The sequence below is a fragment of the Coccomyxa subellipsoidea genome, assembly GCF_000258705.1.
Source record: "Coccomyxa subellipsoidea C-169, whole genome shotgun sequence".
In the NCBI taxonomy this organism is placed as follows: domain Eukaryota; kingdom Viridiplantae; phylum Chlorophyta; class Trebouxiophyceae; family Coccomyxaceae; genus Coccomyxa; species Coccomyxa subellipsoidea.
In genome coordinates, this window is record NW_005178029.1 from 1537229 (window position 1) to 1552950 (window position 15722).

The following is a 15722-nucleotide window of genomic DNA, read 5'->3' on the forward strand; positions in this document are numbered from 1 at the left end:
TGTACAAAGTGAAAAGGTATGAAGCAAAATATTAATGATCAGCTAGAACTCGGCTCCGGCTTGATGAACCGTGCTTGTTGTTTAAGGATAACACTAATACTCAATGCGAAGATAAGCTAAGAGAGAATGCAGACATCAAGACAGTTTGCAACCTTCAAGCATGCTGCGCAGCCAAGTTGGCTGAGCCCTTCACCTCTCCTCAAACAAGTGGACATTTCATGCAGCTCATGATTTGTCCCATCATGAATATCTACCACATAATCCTGCGTTGCACCTTAAAACTAATAGCGCCCTGCGTGTATGCCCTATGGCCTCTGGCTTTGGGTTTGCCGACCTGTAATAATATCAAGTGCTTGAAGCTTGAACTTTTAGCGTGGAACCCCTTGCGCCGGTCGACTTGATCATTTATACGCTATGATGGGGTGGCGCAGTTGTTGGTCATACATGCATGATTGCACAATCTGCCCATGAAGTGTTTGAGCCCAGGCGCACCCTGGAGCTGCTGGCGGCATCCGTAGTTTGAGTGATCTCAAGAACAGAGTATTCGAAGTTCGTTCGGCGCCAACGCATTTGTAACCTTATTCGTAATGGGTTGCTACTTCATTTCCCTGGCCATGTGACCTTGGTACGTATGCTGAAACTGTCTCTGTGTTCTTTATTGCTTGGGACATTTGCCGCTATCACATATAAAGCGTGCTGTCTATAAATTCCATATTGAGCGCCTTCTCTATCAGAACTTTGGTCGTGTCTTTTCCGACTTGCAGAGCGATCTGCGATGGCTGTTCCCTACCGAGAGCTTTTCATTGATGGCGCATGGGTTTCAGCTGCGTCGAATGGTAGGCTTGATGTTATTTCACCTGGAACGGAGGACGTTGTTGGCTCCATTCCCCGCGGTGGTGCAGCTGATGTGAACAAAGCTGTCGAGGCAGCGACGAAAGCATTCTACTCTGGACCGTGGAGAAAACTTTCTGGTCATCAGCGCGCTGTATACCTTCGTCAAATTGCAGAGAAGGTGGGCTTCACTTTTCGATGCCTCTATATCTGCATTTGGCAGTTTCGCATATACTTGCGCTGAGGCCTGCTAGTGTTTGTCCAGGTGAAAGAGAAGAAGATCGACCTGGCACGCTTGGAATGCCTGGATAATGGAAAACCCATCTCGGAGGCTGAATGGGACATTGTGAGTGCCTGACCTATCAGCAATCTGGGTCCAGTGCTGTTTTTCCCAGCGCTTGTTCACACCAGACGACTCATGTGTGCTGAGCCTTGATGTGTAAGAGGATGATGATGTCGAAAGATTTCACTTGTCTGATTCTGTAGGATGACGTTGCTGGATGCTTTGAGTACTATGCTGATCTGGCTGAGAAACTGGATGGTTCCCAAGACAGCCCAGTGCCGCTTCCTATGGAGGAGTTCAAGACTGTGCTCAGACGAGAGCCGCTTGGGCCAGTGGGGCTCATCTCTGCCTGGAATTATCCCATGTTGATTGCGACGGTAAGGACTGGTCCCATTATATGCCCCAAGGTGCTATGCCGCCCTGCTGCCGGAAGCAAATAGTGTTAAGTGTCTGTGTGTGCGTGTGCAGTGGAAGGTGGCCCCGGCCCTGGCAGCAGGCTGCACGGTTGTGCTGAAGCCCTCAGAGATGGCATCTCTGACTTGTCTCGAGCTGGCAGCCATTGCAGAGGAGGTCCAGCTTCCACCGGGTGTCCTGAATGTTGTGACTGGCCTTGGCGTGGAAGCAGGTGCCCCTTTGAGGTGTGGCGCATGCACCCCAACTAAACTCAATTTGGTTTTATACTGGAGAGTGCTTTCCAGTCTAGAAATGCCAGCCCATTATCAGTGACCTCATTGCATGTTTTTCGGTGGTACGTTTCAGAAGAGGGTGTGACCTGATGCTTGCAGTGGGCACCCATGCATCGCCAAGATTTCCTTCACGGGGTCAACAGCAACGGGGCAGCGCATTGCAGAGGCAGCAGCGAAGAATGGAGTGCAGACTTGCATGGAACTGGGAGGCAAGAGCTGCCTGATTGTGTTCAGCGATGCGGACGTAGATGATGCTGTGGAGTGGGCCTGCTTTGGCTGCTTCTGGACAAATGGGCAGGTGAAGCAACCCTGAAAACCTGTGCAGCTTGTGGATCAGCTCTGAAACTGACATTTGGTCTGGGTGTCTTCTGCACAAGAAGATGTGAGCACTTCAAGCGCATCTCATGCGCTTTTGAGGAGAACTAACTCTATTGGTGCCCCTTGCACAGATATGCAGTGCTACATCGCGCCTCCTTGTGCATGAGGACATCGCCGATGCATTTTATGCCCGCCTGAAGAAGCGTGCGGAGAACATCAAAATCGCTGACCCCCTCCAAGCCAACACACGCCTGGGCCCAGTTATATCAAGTGGACAGCTGGAAAAGATCCTGGGCTTCATCGAGGTGGGGCGCCAAGTGGCCAACATGATGCCTGCATCGTGATGTGTGCATGGGTGGTTGCATTTCACCATGTCAAACGCTCCATTCTTAGTGAGAATGCATATTTACTGCTTGGTTTCCTGCAGGACACCAAGAGGGAGGGTGCCACCCTGCTGACTGGAGGCAAGCGGCCAGAGCACCTGTCGCGTGGATACTTTGTGGAGCCAACAGTGTTCATCAATGTTAAGCCCGAGATGCGTCTCTGGAGGGAGGAAGTCTTTGGGCCTGTCCTTGCTTCGGCTACTTTCCGCACAGAGGAGGAAGCCATTGCAATTGCAAATGGCTCTCAGTATGGCCTGGCGGCTGCTGTGATCTCCGCTGATGCTGAGCGCTGCAAGCGTGTGGCGTCTGCAATGGAGACTGGAATTGTGTGGATTAACTGCAGTCAACCTTGTTTCTGCCAGGTAATCTCTTTCTCTTTGGCTGATTGCAGCTCCTCTTGGGCTGCTACGTTACTCTTGCGAAGGATTTTGTTCTGCCTTTGCAGGTCGAGTTCTGCGCGTTCAGATCAAATTGATACATTTCTTATTACTGTGTGCAGGCACCATGGGGAGGTAAGAAGGCAAGTGGATATGGCAGGGAATTGGGCACATATGGCCTGGACAGCTACTTGAGTGTCAAGCAGGTCACCACTTATGTATCAAAAGATCGTTGGAATTGGTATCCCGTGGAGTCAAAGCTGTGAGGATCTCCATGACCCGGCGGCGTGCCTGCTTGGTTGGTGGAACGGGTTACTGCACTGGTAAGGTTGAACAGCACGTGTAATGTGCTATTTTGGGGTTTCATATTGATCATCCATTTCGGGGACTGACAGCCATATGGCCGCAACATTAACTGAACAACTTGAGGTCAGAAAGACTTGTTCTGTGAGTGTGTCACAAGGAGCCTGTGGCCCTTGGCATCATTGATGGGATGGGTGGATGTTTTGAGGTCTGAGACGGAGTCTTTTGGCTTGTCAATGATGGCATGGCATGTTGGCGGCACCTTCTTACCCGCAGGCAATTTTGACAAGTCCTGATCAGAGTGAGGGTGCATGCACCAATTGCGCACTTGAACCGGACGACAAACTTACAGCCCTGCATTGTTTTGTTGCACTTGAAGTGGAGGGACCCCCGGGGTTGGGTCAATTCATGCATTGCTGCCGTCATCTTGCATACCTTACATTTGGATTGATCTTCATGATGTAATTTCATTGAGACGCTGTCAATTGCTTCTGAACGTATACTATCACAGTACTGTAGTAGTCATTCTAAATCTCGCACCCTCCGAGTCGGCGGTGCGGGAAATATTTCAAAGCAACTTTTAGTGTCTTCCTGAATTCACAGGGGCAGGAATGTTTGGGTTTTAGGTACCACATTGTCTGCAGAAGCACAGAACTCACTAGTGTCAATAGTCATCAAGAATTGCAAAGCAATGCTTGCACTGCGGGCAAAGCACTGCATTTATGCATCTATGCAACTATCAAGCAAAGCATATGCATACCGCCGCAGCGGCTGCCAGCAGTGCGCATCAATAAAGGACACTAGGGTAGTGCTGTCTGGCTAGCCTGAGGTACCGGACCGGTACACTGCTTCAGCGGCACAAGGCTGACCGGATGGACTCAGTCCATTGGACTAGCAAGAGCTGAATTAGCTCAGCTGATGTATAAGGAACAGCCTGAAAATCCAGCTGGAATCAAGTTCACAACTCTGTGGTGCATGCCCATTTGGCATGCGTGGCCCTTTGGAAATTGGGGTGGATTCACAGGGTTGCCCCATCATGCATCATGCAAACATTAGATGCCCTCGGCGGCAATAAAGTCTTGCCAATCATATGATGTGAGACGGAATCGTTGAAATGTGCAGGACTTCGTAGATACCTTTTGAAAGAATATTCATATACGTTTAGATAGCCCTCCCGATTCGGAATCCTGGGAGTTTGCCCATTTTTAGGTTTCCTTAACCTGGCTTCACAGATTGTTGGCCTACATGGGATTTAAAAATTGATTCAGATGTCCTGGGTGCAATAAGTGGTCGTCAACCTCTGTCAAGTGTCGGCGATTGTCAACTTTGCTCTGATGATGGCATCGAGAAGCCTTTTCCTCGCGATCGCACTGCTGGGACTCCAACCCCACTTTCTAACAGCTTTTTCTAAAGTTGTATCGAAGAAGAGAGCCGAGGTGAGCTTGCTGTGTGGCTTACTGTGCTCTCTTGCAGTCATGATTACTGCAACTTCTGTAGAGCACTGCTTTGCTTTGTGGACATGTTGTGAAGCTCCCAGTGTTATGAGAACAACCTCTTCATGTTGCTTGAGTCATACAGAACAGGAATGTTTACATTCTGTTTGGCCTGCCAACCTTGATTGCTCAGCAGAACGAGCTTCAGAGGGAGGAGTTGGAGGCTTTGTCTCTCAAGGCATCCGATGGCGTTATTCACTTTACTCCCCAGATGTTTGATGACTACGTGACTGGCAAGCGACGGCCATATGCCCTGATTGTCTTCTGCACAGCGTCCCACCTTCTTGACAAGCAGCAACTGAACCTGCGAGGCTTGCGCAAGGAGTTTGGGCTGTTGGCCACGGTGATCATCTGCCTTTAAGATCGTTCTTGCATCTGCAGCATATTTCTCTTTGGTCCATGTCAGCCTCCTGAATATAAGTGAATGGATCGCAGGAGGTCAAGAAGTCTGGAAAACAAGGTGTCTTTTTCGTGAACCTGGAGTTCAAGGAGAGCAAAGCCATCTTTCACCGCTTGGGTGTCCAGTCTTTGCCGTGGATCGTCCACGTGAACCCCAATGTGCCTGTGGGAGCTGATGGTGTCATCAAATTTAAGCAAGAGGATGTGGTGAGCGCCCTATTGGACGAGCACAAGCTATACACTGCCACAGACACAAGAACACAATGCCTCTGGCAAACATCATGAGCAAAAGCAAATCAATTTGTTTTGCCGCATGTGCAGATGCGCCATGATGATTATGGCCACCACCACTGGAAGGCAGAGGACATGGCTGCATTCCTGCGTGACAAGACAGGCATCAACATTGAGAAGGTGGAGCGGCCGTCGTTCATGCGCTCAGGCCTGTTCCCTGTGGTATTCCTGGCAGCTGTGCTGGCGCTGGGTGCCATCGCATACAATCTGTACTACGCCGAGTTCATGAAGAACCTGGTCCTGTGGACTCTGGGCGTCCTTTTTGTCTACTGGTTCTCAGTCAGCGGCGGCATGCACAACATCATCCGCGGTGTTCCGCTCTACTACCCTGACCAGGAGGGCAAGATCAAGGTGAGACCTGCACGCACGCTGCAGACAGCACATGTAGCCAACACACACACATTGCTGGCCAATTTGGCAGCTTGATGCTGTGCAACTCTGTGGCTATGGTTTCTAGTCATGTCCCATCGTTGAAAGTGACTGTTTCTGGTACTGCAGGTGTTCTTGCCATCAAATCAAGGGCAGCTGGGCTTGGAAGGCTTCATCATGGGCTTCATGTACCTGCTATTTGGCTTATCTGTGGCTTCGCTGACATTCGCTGTTCCCAAGCTGGCCGACCCGAGCCACAGACGGACAGCATCATATGTCTGCATTGTCTTTGCTGGCCTTGTCTTCAAGCAGATCGTCGACAACTACACCTGGAAAACAGGTTGGCATCTTCCTTGTCTGATCCAGGCATCTTCCTCGTCTAACTCAGGTGTCTGAAAAAAATAAAGTTTGCAGTTGTTCCTTGCTTGCTGCCCTCCAGATTTGTCATCACTAGATGCTGACCGTTCCTGAATGTCTGCTCGCAGGCTACCGGTGGAGAGTATACTTCTAGTCAGCGTGTCCTGCGTCTGATGGGAAAGAATGTGCCCATCGTTATACGTATACCCATAGTCTACTATGGTCTAAGACTCTCTCGGTCTTTGGGCTCTTTGCATTGCACAGCTGTGGTTTGCATCAGAAAATGACTTTGCAATCTGAGAAGCGAGCCGCCAGTGTACCACTTGTTGTGAAACAATTGCAAGCGTGAAGCATTGGAAGTGAAATGCAAACATTAACCAAGCACTTTTTTGCGAGCTCTGCAGTATGGACTTGACATGTGCTGTCATCTATAAGGCATACCAGCAGCAACTGCCGTCAAGATCCACAAGAAGACAAAGACAAGACAATATTGGAGACATACAATCTTGTTGCTTTCGCATTTCACTTCAATGCCATTTACACTGTCTGCACTCTCTCCTACTTATTGTACACGTGCATGGACCTCACTAAAATTCCCATACCCTTGGCGCCAGGAAAGTACCAAACTTGGATGTTTGCAGAGCGACCGACATCCCTGGTGTTCTTGAGTACTCCTCTGCATCGGCGCTCATCGTGTAGTCATCAAGGCAGAGCTCAAATGCATCCAGAGGATCATGTGCGCGCACGCCAGAGCTCACATTCTCTTCGGAAGCAACAGCTGAGTACATGAGACAATGCTTTATCACCTCCTCTTCTGGCAACCCTTTCCTTGTAGCTGCTTCTGGGGGATCGTCCAAGGCTGATGAGGATCGCTGGTAATGAAGGAATCCCTGCAAGCCATACAAGACACTTTACAATGTGCGACACAACCCAACATGTTATAAGGCGGCCTGCCAGTAGCTGCGGGGAGGCATAATGAAGAAGAAGGCGTCTTCCTTTTCCAGCAATCTACAGATTGTTGCTTTCAAAAGATACCAAGTGCAAGGGCACCTTTTGGCCTGCCAGGCTCTCTGACACATGCACATGGGCAAGCTGGCGGGCAATGATGGCTGCTGTGCTCTTGCGGCGACGCTCCAGCACTGCAGGATCCAGCCCCGCCTGGCCCCGCCTGAACGGTTGCAGACCGCCGCTGCCTGAGCCACCACGGCCCCAGCCACGTCCTCGGCCGCGGTGCGGCCCGCTGCCCGGATGCTGCCCAAGATGTCCCGAGTCTGACATGGCAGGACCATCTCCTTGCATTGCCTGCACAAATTCACAGCTGTTGGCCAATTTGCCCGGCGCCTCTTTTCTAAGCTCACTGCAATCTAAGCTCACTGCATGCGTGAGGGTGGCACAGGTTGCCCACCTGGTGGCCGTGGAAACCAGGCACATGCCCGTCATCCATGTGATGCTGCTGTGGAGGCATGGGCAGCTGGTGCTGTGGGTCTAGTGCACCGTGTGCACCAATATGCCCAACATGGTGCATGAAGGGGTTGTCGTTTGGGAAACCCCCGGGATGGCGGCCACCCCTATGCCAACCTGCAGCACCACCACAGACTTGTCAAGTCCGTTGGCACGGCCCATGACGTAGCCATTGAGCGACATCAGCAACAGTACCATCAGTCTTTCTCACCTGCCCTTTCAGGATGGAAAGACCCAATGTCTCCCCTGCCATGCCGCCCTCGTCCCTCGCTCATGAACCCCCGCGAATGGCCATCACCACCACCCCTCCCCCATCCCCTAGTACAATGCATCGGATGACCATATAGCATTAAAAATAATATATGCAGAGTTGCCTTAAGATCCAAGACACTTAGACACTCACCTGCCACGCCCTCCCCGAAGCGATGGCCCCCATCCAACGTCCTCCCTCACATCCATTTTCTGCCTTTTAACTCCATTCGGATCTTGCGAGTCTGCAGACACAAAATAAAAATGAGGTTTGGGATCACAAAAACTTCCAAGTCTGTCAAGTGCTAAATATTACACTATGACTTAATCCGTTGCGTGCTACCTGTTCTACGCTCCATAGCAGATTTGAAAGCACTTTCTTGTGCCTTTGGCTTGGCCAAATCCGAGGGAGGAGCCGCACGTGCTGGCAACACGTCCTAATTGCACGTCTTGTTTCTTGGCCTGGGTAACCACGAGAAGACGAGAAGAGAAATAAGAAGAGAACGTATAATCTTGATTAGACAAGGTTGTCAGACGAAAATATAAGTAGTGTGACTTCGATACTTTGCCCAAACACGGGATTGCCAAAGTTGAGGATATGCACAGGGCCTTCAGGGTGCAGTACCCTTCCCCCAGCACACTTTTAGTTCACATCCTTGACGCGCATGATGAGCTGACCTTGAGCGAAAGCCAGCCAGTCCTGACAGGGGACTGCAACAGCCAATCGCCATCACCAGACATCGTGAGCTTGTTCAAGAGTATTCGGGGCACAGATGGCGACGGAATCCTGGATTCAGCGAAAGGGACTGAATGGGGTGATGCGGTTGCAGACAGGGTCAGGTGGGTCCCTTCTCCAGCGATTACCTTACTCCTGAGACGAAGGCTCCCACCTCAGGGCTGCTGCGGAAAATCACGGCCTGGATGCCTGTGTACAGGGCGCTGGAATTGAAGGTAGGGAAGTGCTCGCTGAAAACCTTCGCGCACGAGTTTCGAAGTATTTGCGATGCAGCTATGACCCACAGCAAATCTGGTCCTGCCCAAGCAGTCAGTCTTCTGCTGGACCATGGCAATGAGAGCATTGCTTCCCTTGAGCGCGCGTCAGGAGCTCCCACATCAGTAGCTCCCACATCAGCTGCAGACTCAGGAGTACCTGAGGACCTCTTCTGGTTGGCTGTCTTGCCGGATGTTACAGCACTGCTATCTCTGCAGGTGATCGATTACACTGCATTGCCAGCAGAAATGTATTTATGTAAAGTCCACGTGTTCCACAAATAGTTGGCACGGTTGACCAGCCTGATGTGCGGCCTTGTGCTGGTAGGCATGCCGAGGCGTGGGTCTCGGGGGTGCCGCATTCCTCTCGGGCCAAGAGTACGGAGAGAAGCGGAAGCGCAAGCAAGCTTACTATGGCGACATTGGCGAGGAGTCATCAGGGCAGAGGAGTGGGAAGAGAAGACAGAAACGACTGGCAGATCAGCGCTGGGTCTCTGGGCCGCTGCCTGCAGTTGTGACGGTCAGTGCCCTGCACGCATGGACCAGCACCGTGCCCAAGAGCAGAAAGCTTGGTGTGTCAAGCAGATCTGCATGGGAAAGGAGCCTGTTCTGTGGATATCTACACAGTGCAATGTCTCAAAAGGATGTCTCTATGCTTCAGGCTGAGCTTGTGGAGCTGCTGAGGGGATTGGAAGGCGCCCTGTCGCTGCATGTCCAGCTGGAGGCGCCTCCCCACGAAACCGGAGATGCTGCCCCCATGGATTTTGATCCACCATCGAGCTCGGGATCTGCCGCATTCTCCCACCTGAAGACTTCAGCAGAGCGAGTGGCGCTGGTGCGCCATCCTCATCCATACATTCAAATGGAAGGTATTTTCTGCCCTTTTAGAATTCAATTTTAAGCATGTTGATGTGTGTGTGCATAGGCTCGAAAGGCACAGTTGGCGAGGGTGCAGAACTGCCAGGCTGTCAGAGCTGCATGTGTGCTGCCCCTGGACTTCACTGCTTTGATCGGCACGCTGGAGGATGGCAGCTACGATGACGTTGAGGCTGTCACAGAGGATTTAGCTGCCATCAGCCGATCCGCAGCTGAGCGTCTTGCGAATGACTCAGAGACAGGTACGTAATATTTCTTCATGCCTTGCAACATCATCATGCATCCAGCAGAAGCTGCAATGTGCAGTAGATCAATCGGGGTTGAAGGCCATGGTGATACAGAGAGGCTGCTTGCCAAGGGTTGCTGTGCTTGAACAGAGAGGCGCAGCAAGCTTCTAGCACTAGCAGACAGCTTTGCAGCGGCGGCGAATGGAGCCATAGTGGCGGTAGCCAATGCTGCACGTGGCCCCTCCGGAAACTCCAATGGGCAAAACAGCGCCCAGCGTCCTGTCCGCCCAGTCGTCTCGCGAGGCGCCCTGCCGGAAAGCATTCAGGCCAATCGGGAGCCTTACCTGCAAGGGGATTGGAGGAAGGAACCCTACATTCCCAGGTGTGCCTCTTTTCTGGTGTTCATAGGGTTACGGTGTGACTACATGACTGGGTAAATTATGCGCCAGTTGTCCAGTAAGCCCCACAATATTTCTTCTGATTCCTTCGTGCTGACAATCTGTGTGCATAGGCCATATGTACGGCTTCAGAAGTACGAGATCGCAGAAGAGAACGAGGTCCTTGAATACAAGTTCAAAACAGAAAAGAAGGGCATGTGCTCTGGGCAGCACTGCACACAAGCTGGCCACCTGGGGACCTATGTGTAAGCCTTCTGGCCAAATACTGAGATTCCAGCCTTGTCAAGATTTTTGTGTTTTCAGTGCTGAACACTAGCTGACTTTGACGTTATTTCATTCTCAGGCTGGAAGCTGAGAGGTTTCAGACAGAATGTGACTGTCTTGCAAGAAATTTGGAGTGCGGGCCAGACTGTGGGTGTGCTGGGACCTCCAAGTGCCTGAACCATGCAGTCACAGACAGGCGCACACTGGTGCTCGGCAGAGATGTGCAGGAGATAGACACCTGGGGGTGTGACTGCTACACCCGTCGCAACATCCATGACGGTGACTCTCAATGCTTCTTCTTTACTTGCCCTAAGATTGCATAGTAAAGACATAAATGAGCTAGGATGGGCGTCTAAATATTTGTTGACCACAGCTGTGCTGGAATCTGGAGCATTTGGCGAGTACCGGCCTGTCACCCTTCAGGAGAGCCTGCGGCAGCCTGACAACATCAACCCGCTGGACAAGGGCGAAGTCGTGCATCACGAAAAGGCCCACCAGTCCATCGAGTCCCCGGCGTCAGGTGACAAGGATGAGACACGTCATTTATCGGTTGAATTTGTGTCTCTTACAGTGCCGGTGCATATTCGAGACGGGTTCTGTTCTTGCAGGAGGCCCTGCAGAGGAGGCTCACATGAGCAATGGCAAGGCAGACGGCGTCAAAGATGGGATCCCAGATGTACATGCAAAGGTCACGGCTTGGGTCGAGCGGGAGCTCATGCCAGCAATCAACAAGCAGGTGAGTTGCTCAAACGTGAGGCATGTGAGGCCGTGCACAGGCATGCAGGTGTAAGTAGCTGTCCTACGCAACGAGTGCGGCGTCCGATCGTGTGAGTTCATACAGGGTGCGTCTGGGTGGGACATCTTGCTGGCCCTCCAGGATGTCAAAGAGCATGCGCAAGCGGCCGGAGACATGTGCAGTGTCGAGGCAGCCAACGCTGTGGAGAAGCGCGTCCAAAAGGTCATTGTCTCTTCACAATGTTGCAAAACCTGTCAGCCATGCCATGCCTGGATCAGGGTTGTAGAAGACTTACAGCCATTGTCGCTCCCCATCTGCAGGTCGGCTCCAACTACTTCAGGATACATCCCAAGGGTGTTGGGCTCAAGTGCTGTAGATCGGAGGGGTTGCCGCCCTTGACATTTGTGGAGGAGTACCTGGGAGAGGTGCACACACCATGGCGCTGGTTTGAGATGCAGGTTAGCCTGCTCACTGTGTCAGTGGCCTTCCTTGCTAATTTCTGGAGCCACCTGATGAATGTACATCGATGACCTGTCTCTTGCAAACCAGCAAAACCCATTGTGATTGTCTTGCAGGACATCATCAGGAAGACAATGGGTGATGAACTGCCAGACTTCTACAACATCGTGCTCGAGAGGCCACGCGATGACCCTACTGGCTATGATGTGATGTTCATCGATGCTGCTGCCAAGGTGTGCCGAGCTGCACCCTGGCATACCTCTCTTTTTGTGAAATGACAGTCGCACCACCTTTCTATAGGGAGCGTGATGACAAGGGCAGGACAATCTCATCTAGAGAGTCTTTGCTGCAGGGAGCGTATGCGAGCCGCATGAGCCACAGCTGCACACCTAATTGCCAGGCTGTGGTGATGGCGTGTGGCGGCCGCCTGACAATTGCCGTGTACACGCTGCGCCATGTCTACCCCGGGGAGGAACTGACTTTTGATTACGCATGCGTCACCGAGAGTGAGAAGGAGTTTCGGACGGCAATCTGCCTCTGTGGCACCAGAAACTGCAGAGGGTCATTCCTGACTTTTGCTGGCAGTCGGGCTTTCATGCAGGTGAGTACTGCCTTGGAATGTGCTCCTTGCACCCTGCATAGTTGAATCATGTGCAAATTTGGAAATGAATGGATTAAATAAGCAAGAATTGCTGGTGTAGATCATGACGCAGCGCCACAGCATGCTGCGGCGGCAGGCGCTCCTGGTCAGGGCAGGAGCAGAGCCCCTGACCGAGCGGGACAGGGCGCGCTTGCAGGTGCGGTCTATGGCGTTTTGTACCAAAGAAAAAATTAGGCGCAGTGGTGCTATCTTGCTGACTTGGCTGGTTTTGATGTGCATGGCACACCAGATGTGGGAACTGTTACCGTGTTGCTTCCAGGAGTTTGGGCTGCGTGAGTGTGCGCTGGGGGGTGGGGGAGGCCAGTCAAGGGTGCCGGCCTGGCTGGAGAAGTGGACAGCCCTCATTCTGGAGTTTGTGCAGGAGGAGCAGCGCCTGCTGCCCGAGCAGCTTCTGGCGTTGCCCAGCAACATTGTCGCATACACGCCCTTCACAGCAGCCTCCGAGGCCAAGGGTGAGCCGGGTTGCTCACAGCATGCATGCACATCTTCTGGCTTTTTCCCTGTCGCAAATTATAAGACGACAAAGAGCATCACGGTCAGCAAACAAGATGTTGGGTGGACTTCAGGGGTGAGCGACAACAGGCTGCAGAATGTGGTGATCACCCTGGACAAGGTGAAGCTGTGCCTAAGCAAGCCTGGGCAGTGCCTCAACGCACCCCTGCGCCTGCTCACAGACAGCGAGGTTGCGGAGTACCTGTGGACAGGTGTGCTCACTCGCATCACCTGTGTCTGGCCTTGATTGGTGTGTCTGCTGTATTGGGACACATTGCTCCATGCTGGCATGAGGCCATGGTTGCGTTTTGCATCAGGTACCAAGTCACTGGCCAGGCGCTGGCTGCGTACTGCGGCGTCGCAGCTGGCCAACCCCAGCGTGGCTCGTGCACTGAGCTCGGCCGAGGATGAGGACGATATCCAGGCGGTCCTCGCCAGGCACAGGGGCCACAAGCATCTGGAGGAGCTGGCGGTGCTGGTGCTGCAGCCGGCTGCGGATGCGGCCGAGGGCAGGGCGAGGCTGATGGCTCTGGCTGAGAAAGTGCGCGCCCTGGACGTGGCGTGCGGAGGCGGCCACACCGCTGCCGCCGACATGCTGCTGCTATACGCCTCCTCTCAGACATGGTTCACGTCAGAGCGGGAGTACAAGGTGGGACGACCAGCTGCCTTCTGCAGCGGGAAAAGTTGTTGACAAGGGGCCAGGTTACGCAGTGCTCTACATGTAAGAGGATCTGACTTGGCAAGCACGCGTGTGAAGTCACTGTGAGGATTCCAAGGTTAGCAGAAAGCGTCCTGCTGAAGAGGCAATTCCCATTGCTGCAGGGCTTCACTTCCCCTCCGGTGCATCTAAACCTCGATGATCTCATGCTGAAGCGGGCTGTGGGCCCCGGCGTGGCTGCGCTGCCCAGAAAGGACCAAGCACCGTCCTCGTCAGCGGCAGACACGGCGTCTGCTCGCGCCGTCGAGGCTGCGGCTGTCTTGGACGACCCCCTGTTGAGCACCGGGGATGGCTCCCTGGCTGCTGCAGCCGTGGCCAGTGGGGAGGCTGCAGATGCGCTGACAGCAGTGCTGGACAGAGGAGAGGCGGATGATGCTGATCAGGAAGATGTAGGGGCCGGCCCAGCTGGTGGGGGGGCGGCGGTGCAGAAGGAGAAGGGAGGCAAGGCAGCGGCTGGGAGGGGCATTGCTTCCTCAGGTCCTGATAAGCATGGGAGAACGCAGGTGGGCTTGGCCAAGAAGTATGGACCAGGCTTTGTGTGGGGCCAGCTGAACGGGTGGTACAAGCAGACAGTGTTTGACCCCACGGCCAGTCTGTCAGCTGAGCGGCGAGGCACCATCTCCATGCCTGACATTGAGTCGTGCTACGGGGGTTCTCGAAGCCGCTACACAGTCAAGGTGCGTGCCGCCAGCCTGTTGATAATGCCATCCCTCCTTGCATCTTGTTGCCTTTCACAAGCATGGTTCTGTCTGATGACTCCATCAGCGATATCTGGGACTGCGCAGGACCGGAACCATCTGATCGACCACATTGAGAAGCGGCCAGAAGGGATGTGGAAGATTGGCACCATTTGGTCATTCCGAAACGAGGCCAAAGTGTATGGAAGCCCCATGTTTGATGCTGTCTGGGCTCAGACCATGCCTGGTGCTCCTCCAGACCCCATGCCTGAGCTGCTGCAGAAGCTACGATCCGCTCCTCTGCCCAAGGCGTCCGATGCCAGATCAGGAGCTGAGGATGATGCCTAGCATGTACAGCAGAGTTTGTTGTTCTGAATACGGGACCCCAGCCGCCTTGAGTGGCGTGCGTTGCATTTCTGTGCAACTTCACATTCAACATTCTTTCTTGTCATGTATATGATGCCAGTACTGTTGGCCCCGGCTGGCCGAGGCCGGTATAATAACTGAGGACCGTGCCCACGTTTAAATTGGGGCTTTGCTTGGATCTGGCGAGTCCAACAAGGGGTAGGATTGTGGCAGCCTTTAAACGTAGTTTGTCTGCATGACTTCCCTCTTTTTGGCAGGAAAAGCGTGTGATAATATGATGCCAGTGTATAGCTTGCTGTCCGCAGTCAATAATCATTTGCCAGTGCACCTTAGAACACATCAGAAACAGCTGCAACAGGGGCTACTTCTTAAGCGCTGGACCGTTCCATACCTGCACTGCCTGCTGTAAGACTATATGCTGGTGGCACCATCAAGCTTCAAATTGAACAGAGTGTGAAAAGTAATGAGTATCAGTGTCGAGGATTTAGGGACCCGTTGCAGATTGCTTGCAATCCGACGTCAGGACTGACTGCAGTGTCCCGGTACTGTATATATTGATCGCAGGCCCTGATCTGCGCTCATTCACCTGAGGCTGCCTCGTGCTAGCTGCATGCTGCCAGCATACAGTTCAAGATCTTCTAGATGCATCTTCATCTAGATACGGTCTGGCTTTTACACAACTTGTCAGATGCTGAGCTTGGATGATTTGCGGTCTCAAACTCATCATCAGTCATCATATCATATGCCACCACCATCAGTAACGCAATCTCCTATGCCAACCTGATGTTGAGGTTAATATGATGGTAGGCACTCGGCTTTTTGCACATTCCGAATGCATAGTCTGCTACATCATGATATCGATAGCCGCTGCGGCAGCCTGCCACCAACCGCCGCGCGGCCCACCACCCTAGGCCTGGCCAGTACTATACGTCTACTACAAACTTCGAGACTCACTATCCCCACAGCCCTCGTTTGAACCGGGCCAGCACCTGCATGCAATTGGGCATCCATGCTCCAATTTGTTATACACCCTTTAGGTTTAGGACATCCTCTTAGAC

General features: G+C 52.7%; 4 protein-coding genes across 4 annotated transcripts; 3 read left to right on the top strand and 1 right to left on the bottom strand.

The window, feature by feature from the left end:
* Window positions 1-775: 775 nt before the first annotated feature.
* COCSUDRAFT_37718 (betaine aldehyde dehydrogenase) lies at window positions 776-3144 on the top strand (the record flags this gene model as incomplete). Its single annotated transcript, XM_005645442.1, has 8 exons — window positions 776-1012; window positions 1097-1177; window positions 1318-1491; window positions 1583-1752; window positions 1900-2098; window positions 2250-2423; window positions 2546-2863; window positions 3001-3144. The coding sequence occupies 8 exons, from the start codon at window positions 776-778 to the stop codon at window positions 3142-3144; spliced, it is 1497 nt and encodes a 498-aa protein (XP_005645499.1).
* Window positions 3145-4286: 1142 nt separating this feature from the next.
* Window positions 4287-6541, top strand: COCSUDRAFT_54297 (hypothetical protein). The gene is made up of 6 exons (XM_005645443.1): window positions 4287-4617; window positions 4811-5017; window positions 5110-5280; window positions 5395-5715; window positions 5863-6073; window positions 6219-6541. The coding sequence occupies exons 1-6, from the start codon at window positions 4516-4518 to the stop codon at window positions 6242-6244; spliced, it is 1038 nt and encodes a 345-aa protein (XP_005645500.1). The 5' UTR covers window positions 4287-4515; the 3' UTR covers window positions 6245-6541.
* A 72-nt stretch (window positions 6542-6613) lies between these two features.
* On the bottom strand, window positions 6614-7961 carry COCSUDRAFT_54298 (hypothetical protein). The gene is made up of 5 exons (XM_005645444.1): window positions 7955-7961; window positions 7763-7869; window positions 7496-7668; window positions 7141-7392; window positions 6614-6980 (listed from the first exon to the last, which is right to left on the bottom strand). The coding sequence occupies exons 2-5, from the start codon at window positions 7824-7826 to the stop codon at window positions 6678-6680; spliced, it is 792 nt and encodes a 263-aa protein (XP_005645501.1). The 5' UTR covers window positions 7827-7869; window positions 7955-7961; the 3' UTR covers window positions 6614-6677.
* Window positions 7962-8398: 437 nt separating this feature from the next.
* Window positions 8399-14646, top strand: COCSUDRAFT_57497 (hypothetical protein; the record flags this gene model as incomplete). Its single annotated transcript, XM_005645445.1, has 20 exons — window positions 8399-8421; window positions 8631-8751; window positions 9119-9310; window positions 9452-9625; window positions 9716-9908; window positions 10044-10275; window positions 10405-10536; window positions 10773-10834; window positions 10929-11075; window positions 11164-11291; window positions 11397-11513; window positions 11612-11749; window positions 11867-11983; window positions 12103-12351; window positions 12452-12547; window positions 12671-12863; window positions 12978-13115; window positions 13221-13552; window positions 13726-14298; window positions 14407-14646. The coding sequence occupies 20 exons, from the start codon at window positions 8399-8401 to the stop codon at window positions 14644-14646; spliced, it is 3597 nt and encodes a 1198-aa protein (XP_005645502.1).
* Between the last annotated feature and the right edge of the window lie 1076 nt (window positions 14647-15722).